This window comes from Beta vulgaris, chromosome 2, assembly GCF_026745355.1.
Source record: "Beta vulgaris subsp. vulgaris cultivar EL10 chromosome 2, EL10.2, whole genome shotgun sequence".
Taxonomy (NCBI): Eukaryota; Viridiplantae; Streptophyta; class Magnoliopsida; order Caryophyllales; family Amaranthaceae; genus Beta; species Beta vulgaris.
The window spans coordinates 41,325,024-41,335,581 of NC_079203.1; the positions used below are offsets into that span (position 1 = coordinate 41,325,024).

General features: G+C 34.9%; 1 protein-coding gene across 1 annotated transcript; it reads right to left on the bottom strand.

Moving 5' to 3' along the window:
• Positions 1 to 5,308: 5,308 nt before the first annotated feature.
• LOC104886587 (uncharacterized) lies at positions 5,309 to 6,863 on the bottom strand. The gene has a single exon (XM_010671046.4). It carries the CDS (start codon positions 6,547 to 6,549, stop codon positions 5,497 to 5,499), a length of 1,053 nt encoding a protein of 350 aa, XP_010669348.2. The 5' UTR covers positions 6,550 to 6,863; the 3' UTR covers positions 5,309 to 5,496.
• Positions 6,864 to 10,558: the final 3,695 nt, after the last annotated feature.

Genomic DNA, 10,558 nt, shown 5'->3' on the forward strand with positions numbered 1-10,558 from the left:
CTTTAAGAAATTCAGTTCAAATAAGTTCATGGATTTTAAGGTGAAAAAAAATGCACCCTAAAATTAAAAATAGGTTTCATCGAATATATGTAGTGTGAAAGTTGACATGCAATTTTTGAAAAAGGACATGGAGTATTAGTTCCTGCTCTTCCCTATAGCTAAAGGAAAAATGGAGTGACTGCCAAGTGGCCAGGGCCCATGGTATTTCTAGCAGAGAGGATGATGAGCCAATAAAAAATCTTTCGCGCCCGTTGGTTTATGTCCCCTCGATGGCTCGATCATATCAAAACAAACCTTTTGACGAAAATCCTTTTTATTTTATTTTTTGGGTTCTTAAGAAATTAAGAATATAAAATCATTATTAACAAATACATTAACTGCAATTTATAAAGGTAGAATGTAATTCATTTTTCGATATTTTACTATACTAACAATTAATTACACTAACTGCTAACTTTTTAAAATGATGGTTTGAGAACTACTCATAATAGATATGGCAGTGGGACGGGTCAAGTAGGACCACCGCCTCATCACAGCCCAACTGGGGCAGGGATAGGGATGAATATCGTGCCAGCGATGGGTGGTGAGCGAGTGTCAATTTTATGCTATACCTGCTACATTTCCGTTCGTCCTGTTCCATCCATCCCATCCCCATCTGGCACCTAGACCGCTTATCCTTCATCTCGTACCCTACTATCTATTAAAAACATATTATATATTAGAATATTTATTATTAAAATCCATTTTATATACTTATATTATTGATAATTAAAGCAACTATAGTACTGGCAGAATGTTTGTAATTATTGGGAGATAGTTGCGCGTATGAAGGGGTACGAAGCGGGCGCGGGTATCCATCCGGGCGGTGGGACGGGGATGGGTCTAAACTTTAAATACGTTCACTGGGGCGGGGATGGCTTTGGAATTTTCAACCGTAATGGGTGGTGGGACAAGGATGGGGATGGGAATTTTATGGGGTGCAGGTGTGGAGGGCATCCTTTGCACCCGCCCCGCCCAATTACCATCCCTAACTCATAACCTCCAATAGCTACTTTTACCATTTATGAACTATTACGAAAACTAACATCTACTACAACTAGGACTAGCAACTCGTGTCAGTGGGTCGGATTCATGTTTGATTTCGTGTCAATTTCGGGTTGGCCCCCAAATGTATCAAAATTGATATAAAAAGTAGAATAGTTGCATAATATGATAAATGTAACTAATTGGGTTGAGTTCATGTCATATTCGTGTTTCTCTCAATGACTTAAGGTCGGATTCGTGTCGTGTTATCAAGCCGTGTCAGGAATTGCCAGCCCTAACTACAACAATTTTTGTGTAAAGGGATCCTTAAATAACAATTAACAGGAACATATGCATTATTGAAGTTGTAATTTACAAATATTGGAATTGATGAACGATAAGATAATAAGGCTTAATACCTTCCAACTAAAGTCTTATGTTGACCTGGTGTTCACTAAAATATTATGGACCAAAAGGCCACGCGTGTGAAAAATTATAAATAGAACACATAGTGACCCCTATTTTGACATAGCGACCTTTTTTTAATAAAGTGGTTTAGACATGTGCCCGGTTCACTGCCTCCAAAAAAGATGGTCACTATGTTTTAAACAAGAGTCAATATATTGAAAATAAGGAATAGTTAAAGATAAATGTATGAAGGTGGTTTTATTTTGTGAAAAATATTTATAACAAGGAATAACTATATGTTAACATTGCCAAAAGCATTAGTATGCTAAACAAATTCTTTAATTGTGAGTTAGAGTATAGGCTACAAAAAAAGTTGTTATGTAAAAAAAAAAAGTCACTATATTTAAATAGGGGTCACTATGTATTTTGCGTTTTTTTATACGTGTGACCTTTTAGTCCATAATAATATTATTGTAAACTAGATTCTCGCAAGTCTTACTCAAACTTCCATCTCCAAAGTAAAAACCATTTATGCACGTAAATAAAAAGGTTTATAGACCAATCCATACGAGTGTGTTTTAATTAAGTTTGTGGTTAAACACTAGTACTCAAACACTTCATTAAACTTCATCAGCAATTCAACACTATGTGCCATGTTGTCCCTCCAATTCATGAAGGGATGGCATAACTGCACAAGGTATTAAGGTGTCCCTGTTCGCATAAAGTGTCTCTGTTCCTTTTATGACCCAAGAATCAAACAAACATCTATTTGACTCCTCATTCCACCCTTTTAAGTTTCAAATGGTTCCATATTCTCTTCTTCACAGAAACTAATGGATAGAAAAAAATTGGTTTATATCAATTTTCTTCTCTATTTATAATTACTTGCTATATTTACTTTTAGGATTTTTTGTCTCAAACTATTTTTAACTTTGAAGTTTTTGCGGGAAACTACTTTTTAAAAAATTGTTGTCCCAAACTACCTTACTTTTACAATTTTGTTGTTAACGGCTACCTTATGTCGGTTTCCGGCATTAACTTTTGTTTTTTCAGTTAAAAATTGTGGGAAAAACAAAATTACCCTTGTGGAAATTGCTTGAGATTCGACGATATTATTGAGAGGGTGATTGAGTAGGGTGATTGTTTCGATTTTAGTTTAAGTAAAAGAGTAATTTAATGGTGGATTGGTGGTACAAAGTGTCACATAAATATGATAGAGAGAGCGCGCGCACACAAAAAAATGAAAAATTATGGTGGGGAAAATTAAATAAACGGTTTGAAGAGATCAAGTGATATAATGTGACATTAAAAAAATGGAAAAAACAAGTCAACGCCAGAAACCGACATAAGGTAGCTGTCAATAATAAAATAGTAAAAGTAGTGTAGTTTGGGACAACAATTTTTTTTAAGGTAGTTTCTCGCAAAAACTTGAAAGTTAAAGGGAGTTTCGGACAAAAAAAAATCCTTACTTTTATACAAGAATTTAGGAAAGAAGGTGAAAACCAAAACTTTATGGGAAAGCGACAAATATTTATGTGGAGAGTTATAGGTAAGATGAAGCAAACATGAACATAAATATTGATACTTTTATGTGGGTCATAATTAAGGGATGTTTATGGGTGATTAAGTGGTTTTTCGATTAACCATTTACCCTTATTCAAATTATATAATTTTCTCTTTTTCTAAACATAAAAAGCAATACATTAATACAAAATGATGAAATTAAATCACTTGTTTCAGGAGGCAAGGAGTTATTACAAGCTTCCAACATTTTTATAATTTGGAACCCACCAAGATAGTAACAACTGAAAATGAAAATACTACTAAATACCCGACTCGAGACCCGTTCTTACCCGAAGATATGAGCCGAAATAGAATCGAAACACGAAAGTAAAATAGACACGAATATGACCTGACCCGAAGTGACATGACAATGATGACTCAAACCCGATCCGAAAAGTTGTCATATTAGTTACTTTTTAAACAAATTTAAGGAAAAAATTGTCATGAAATACTTTATATGATTTAGCCACTATATATTGATTATTTAATCTCCTCTCATTAGTCTTATATGTGTCTTATTTATTTGTGAGATTGAAAATCTGATTTAACCCGACCGATCTGAATTGAACCGAAATCTCATGGACCCATGATGGACTCGTACCCGATTGAATCCGACCCGAACGTAACCTCAACACAAATAAAAGTTGACCCGATTATGATCGACCCGTATCTACCTATACTAATCTGTTTTAGGTCTAAAATATGTAAAACATTAATAGTTTGAATTATTTTGAGAAGATACACCCTGAAGTTAGGATTTTAAAAAAACTGGTGAAAATTGAGGTTATTCATATTAATTTTTCCATTATAAAAAAAAAGTGATTGTGAGACTTGTCCAAATAAAATGGCATGGCATCTTTAGCAAGTATTATTTTAGATATCAATTGAAGACGCTCTTATTTGGTTTATAACTTTCTTTTTCATTTAGTATTCTCCAACCATTTTGTTTTTTTTTTTAAGGTAAAGAGAATTCCCTTGCAAAGAAGGGGGAAAATTGGGGATCATTCTTGCAAGGGGTGAGAATTAAACCTCTGTCACAAGGGTGGAAGGAAGACCTTATAACCACTAGGCCCAGCCGCCCAAGGTCGTAGTTGCGGGTGTGCAAAGAGCCCCTTCGCACAGGGCCCCAATCCAATTTTTTTGGTCTTATTTGAAAGGGCTCAATTTGAAAAATATCATGCTTTGTATAAACGACAAACACTCCACATCTTCATCTTGTACTCCATGATTCACGCCATCTCCTATCATTTTCCTCAATCTCTTTCACCAAGAATTCAACATTCCATGTCTTTAACTTTAGTATTCTCATCAATACTTTTTCATAATTATCAATAATAAATCGATCCATCAATTAGTATTGATTCTCTCTACTCTTTATGAAAAATTGTGGTCCTTTTCTCTCATTAAGGAAAAAGAAAAGACTCAATTTCCATTATATAGTAGGCCCCATAAATATTCAAGACGACCCTTACTAGGCCAACCTTGATTCTCAGTATATTCTCCAACTTATTAACCCGCTTAATTACACAATCTTTCACAACTACATGCTCTCTTGTTTTGTAAAAGAAATACAAAAAGAAAGCACTTTCACACTAATTCTTCTCTTTGCCTCGATTACTAATATTACAACTTACAATAGATATATGTCTTTATAGAACGAATAAAGTACTATAAAATGTACTATTTATTTTAGGAAAATGATATATGTAGCCCTTAGGGCTATGTATAAGGTGCTTAAAATGGAAATGAAATATTGAATCAAGCATTTATTACCTCAGTTGATGTGAAAATATGTCTTGAATTCTTAAACTATTTCCATTTAAAAAAATGTATTTAATACTTATATGTAGCCCTTAGGGGTACATATAACATTACCCTTTATTTTAAACTTGTATTAATTCTCATTTTTCGTAGGCCCTATTAGTAACATTATTGCCAAGCGTAGATACTTTGAAAGTGTTAATATGATAAGCAAAAGGTTCTATTAAAAGCTGGAAATATCTTTTCTTATGTCTTGTTGATAAAGATGGAAGCCAGTAACCAAGTCATGTTAGTCATATGATACAGTACTTCCCAATTTCTGGATGCACCCAGTCTAATTGCTATTTATTCAATTTAAGAAAGCAACTTGACGGATTATGTCTAATTAGTTCAACAAATTATCAATATTTTTTAACTCAAGTTGATGTTAACCAAATTAAGTACAATTAAAGCTGACAACCATAGCATTATCTTCTCCAAAGTAAACCAACTAATTTATGAACTTAAAAAAACCTATCCGTATCCAAATTATGTGCAAAAAAGTGCAAGACAATGAGGAAAAAAAGAGGATTATTTGTATCAAAATAAGCTGCATTTCCTATGTACACCCAAACTTAGCTCTAGCAAAAGTGCAAAACTAATAGTTTAATTCTAATATATTTACAACTTCTATTCACTTCCTCTGTTAAAATTAAACAGGAGAAGTGAAGAAGTAAAGATTTGAAAAATCCTAAACTAAAATTAACTGAGATTGAGTTGGTGTTGGTGTTTAGTAGACAATCTCTTAAGCAACTCATAGGTAGTGACCATTGTAGCTGCAGACATTGACATTGAAGCCCACCTTGGCCCCAACCCTCTGTAACAAGCTGCAAATCCTCCTTCCTTCACCAAATCTCTAACCGTTTGCGCCACCGAAGGCGGCCGCCCTCGACTGTTTCGATCTCCTTCCAACACTTGCAATCTAGTCTTAATGGTGTCAAATGGCATAGTAATCAAAGCTGAAACTCCACTAGCCAATGCTGCACTTACCCCTTGAACACCCACCATACACAAAGGATTTGGCTCCAAAATCTTGCCATTTTCACAATTTTTAACATCATTTTTCCACTTGCATTTGTAACAACTAATCCCATCCCACATTACTCTATATGCCACAGAGTATGAACCCCACCAAACAGCACTTGAAGGTGCATATGTTAAAGCAGATATACCAAATCCCCTATATAACCCTCTTATTCCATCCACTCTCAATATTTTCCTAAATGCATCAACCCCATTTGTGTAATTTGATGTGGGTATACTTGAAAAACCTCTTTTGGGAAAATTTCCTTGAACCATAAGTCTTTGACTCACAACATCAACTGGGGTCCACACAAGTTGAGCTGCCATGGATGCACTCAAACCAGCAGCAGCATTAGCAATGGTGGTTGATGAAGCTTCAGAAAATCCAACCCTAACACTTGCTTTCCCTATACTACTCTTTGTAACCTCAAGTGCAGCCATGTATAAAGCACGTGCTGGAATTGTTCCCATCAATGAAGTTCCAAATCCTCTATAAAATGAACGAGGGCCTTCCTGACGTAACATCAGGAAGGCCATCTTCGAACATGGTATCGAAGCCAAATTAACCTGCTGTCGTGTTTTTAACACAATAGCAGGGTATAAAGCTGCCGAAACCCCTGAAAAAAGGGCGGCTCCTAAAAAGAAGAACCTTGATTTATCAAGCATATGCCAATCTACATCTGCTGGCAAGCGGATTTCCCTAGTTTCCTCTTCAACTGCACCTAAACTCATTTTTTTCACAACCTACTTTGCTCACTTTCCAAAATAATTAAACGTCTTTGGATAAGATTCTGATCTGGGTATAGAGGAATTTTTTTGTTTCTTTGACACTTTTGATCAAGCAAATAAGAGACAAATAGAAGAAGTACAAAAATCAACTGAGAATATCTAGAATGAATAAATGGATGAATGATATGCTAGCTAATTTGGGGATCTGAGTATTGAAATTTAGAGAGAAAAAAAAGAGATGATTGAAAGTTAGAGAGAAAAGATGATAAGGAAATGGAAAATGGGAGCATGAAGATGAGCTGAAAAAGGGATTATGAAAAGAGGGAATTTATAAAAGGGGGTTCGAGGTAAGTGGATAGGTACGTGTAGGTTGATGTATGGAAATGACAAAAATATAATAAGTCCAACTTTCGCCTGTCGAATGGGAAGACCTGTGGTACTAGCTTTAGTGGTTTTTAGCTTGCAATTATGAACCTTGGGGCAGACAAAATGCTGCCCTATCCTTGAGATTGGATCTTTTCATCTAATTTTATTTGTTTTCATATTCTAATTGAAGTTCTCACCAAAATATTAAAAAAATCTAATCAAAGTACTAATTTTTTCTCCTTTGTTAAGTACATCCTCATGACTCATCTAGAGGTGAGCATGGGCTGGCCCCGTCCGACACGAGCCCGCTCAAGGTCCGGTCCGTTGTCCGCTACGTAGGCCGCGGGCCTGTTACAGTCAAGAAAGTTTATTTCCGGCCCACGCCGACACGAGCCTGCGTGGGCCGAACTCTCATGTCCTTTGTTTTTTTATCCTAAAACTGTTAAAAATACAAAAAAAAAAACATAAAACATGGGCCAGGTCCGCGGGAAGCACAAGCCCGACTCGTGGACAAATTTTTAAAATATCAAGCCCGGGCCGTCCCGCCATTTACTCAAGCCCGTGAACAGGCCCGCCCCATTCCCACCTCTATCCTCATCCATATTAAGAACACTTGGGTCCAATCAATGGTATAACATCCTATATAATGTATAGTCTTAAATGCACGCGATGCGTCTGAGACATATTAATATTATTATTGACATTAAAAGCACTAAATACACTTAGATAGTGTTTGGAAACTTGTATTTCTAATCAAATAATGGAATTGAAATCTGAAATTTAAAGTTTGTATTTCAATTCCTAATCACTATTTTGTAAAGAGGGTTTGATAGAGGAGATAAAAATGAGGGTTTGATGGAGGAGAGAGAAAAAGTATGGGTTTAGTAAAGGAGAGATAAATGAGTGAAGTTGGGATATAGATACTCATAGAGTTGGATATGTATGAGAAGAGAATTTCAAATGACAAGGTAATAGCTTGAATTTCAAATTCTACTAATATAAGCTTTTGATAAGAATTTGGGCAAATTCCATAATTTCAAATTCCATGCCGTCCAAACAATAGATTTCATCCAAATCCAGAATTTGAAATGAAATCTTACTGTCCAAACATAGCATTATATTATTTTATTGTAGTTTAATTTGATTATTTAAAACTTTTTTTCAATGTGATAAATGAAAGTGTGCCATAATGTACTATAAGTTGATATTATTGGATGATATATGCTAATATCTTTAATATATGTGTAATTCATTGCGTAACATTGTATTCAGAAATTGGATGGTATAAGCCTATTTCTTTGATAAATTTGAATTACGAACATATTTTTAAATAATGATGAGATGGATTCTCAAAACTAACACAAACGACCACTATGAGCCTTTAAATAAACAAAATGATAAATATCCTAATCGATGACACATAAGACAATTATAAAAGGCAAGATATAAAAAGATGAGACTGTCCCTTTTTTTCTTGGTATGTTTATATTTATATATATTCTTTGAAATTGTGATTGCAATTGAAAGTTTAGTTACAAAGAAATTTTGTAAATTCTTACTTTTTTAATTGTTTGGAATTGCTTTATTTAGATTAGTTTAATTTTCAATCAAAAATATCTCTATTTAAACATATTTTTTTGGGAAATATTTTATGTGTACGTTATATCTTATTATAAGTTAGACAATCTTAAGTTTCTTTATTAATTATTATACATACCTATAGATCAAGAAGGAATTAAAGATTTTATAATTAGCATTTTTTGATAAGTGAAGGGTAGAAAAATAATCTTACAGGAAAACACCGTAGCTCACCCCTTGACTTACATAATAAAGATAGGAGATCAAGGTTCAAATCTTGGTGGAGGCAAAAAATTTCAATAATGTGGGACTGGAAGGTTTAGGGCTTGTTGAGCCTCTAAATGAGTGACCTTGTGCGAGGACAGTCCATAGGAAATTTTTCTTACCACGTAGTTCCTGAAAGACCCCCCAAAAAGTATTTTCTCATCTCTAAATAAGTTGTAGATTTGCAATACCAATAGTATTTTAAAAATAGTCACTTGATAATCTATACATATAAAACAAACCTTTAATAATACTTCATCGGTTTTTTTGAAGTGCAACCGCCCATTTTTTTTACTAACATATAAAAGCAAAAATGATCATATAAGATGGTGTTAGATTCGTTTCATTGAAAATTTTCATAAATACCAAATTTTTATAACTTTTACATATATATATATATACATATATATATATATATATACATATATATATATATATACATATATATATATATATACATATATATATATATATAATTAGAAATTTTAATGGTTAAAATTGTTTATTGACAAGCGTGAAGGTCAAAACGTTACAATTATTTAAATAGGGAGATTTTAATGGATTAGTAAAGCTCACCAGAAACAACATATCTTAAATTATACAAGTAGTCTTAGAGGTGGGCATGGGTCGGGCGGCCGAGCCGATGCGAACCAACACGTTTTTGGCATGGCCCAGCCCGGCCCGACCGATTTTCCACTTTGTGGGCCTGACACGGTCAAGAAATTTTATTTCAGGCTCGTTGCGACACGAGCTCGTCTATATGGCCCGTGGGCTGAGCGCCCCTTTTCTTTGATTTTTAGTCTAGAATTGCCAAAAATTCAAATAAAAACATAAAACATGGGTTGGGCCTGCAGGCTTGGCCGGGCCGAGGACAAAATCTGAAAATTTCAGTCCAGACACGTCCCATCACTCATGGGCTCGTGCCCGACCGGCCATTACCCAAAGCCCTGGGCTGAGCCTGTGAACAAGCCCAATCCGGCACATGCCCAGGTCTAGTAGTTTATTTATTGGACAGGTGTAGTTTTGTACTTTGCAGTATCAAGGAGAATTAGGGATGACAACGGGCCAGATTTGGACCGGTTCTTGGTGGTACTAGATCCAGATCCGTTTTTTGAGCGTAGACCCAAATTCGGACCAGATCCTACGGATCTCAAAAGGTAATACCCAGATTCGGATCCACTAGATTCATGGTTCTACGGATTTGGATCTGACTGTTTCCCCAAAAAGTTGTACAAACAATTGCCAATATTTTATCACTAAATGATATAATTATTATAACATTCACCAAACTACAATATAGCAACATCCCAACATTTAAAATATTCAATCTTGTATGAGAATGAGATAAACAATAGTCTTAAGTTACTAATTAAAAATAAAAATATTCAAATTATAAAAAACGGATCTACGTGTCGGATCTGGATCCTCTCCATAAGATCCAGATTCAGATCCCTACTTTTTGTGTGGGATCTGGATCCAACCCAGATCCGCAGGGTCCAAAATGCTAAGATTCAGATCCTTCAAAACGAATCTGGATCTACGGATCTGGGACGGGTCCAAGATCCATTGCCATTTCTAAGGAGAATAAAGAAGAAGAGAGAAAAAGATATAAGAGGAGGGTCCTACATTAGGAGAAGAGAAACAGAGAGGACTTAATTATGAGTCGTAACCAAATAAATTAATATCGCAACTAATTCGAAAATCTTGAAAGGGAAACCATTAGCAACTAATGTGAAACAGCAGGGGCGGATCCAGCGTGGGTTCAGTGGGTTCAACTGAACCCACGCTGGAAAAAAAATGAAAC

Bases quoted from the DNA above. Each gene is read 5' to 3' on its own strand.
- LOC104886587 (XM_010671046.4), bottom strand. From the start codon at position 6,549: ATGAGTTTAGGTGCAGTTGAAGAGGAAACTAGGGAAATCCGCTTGCCA.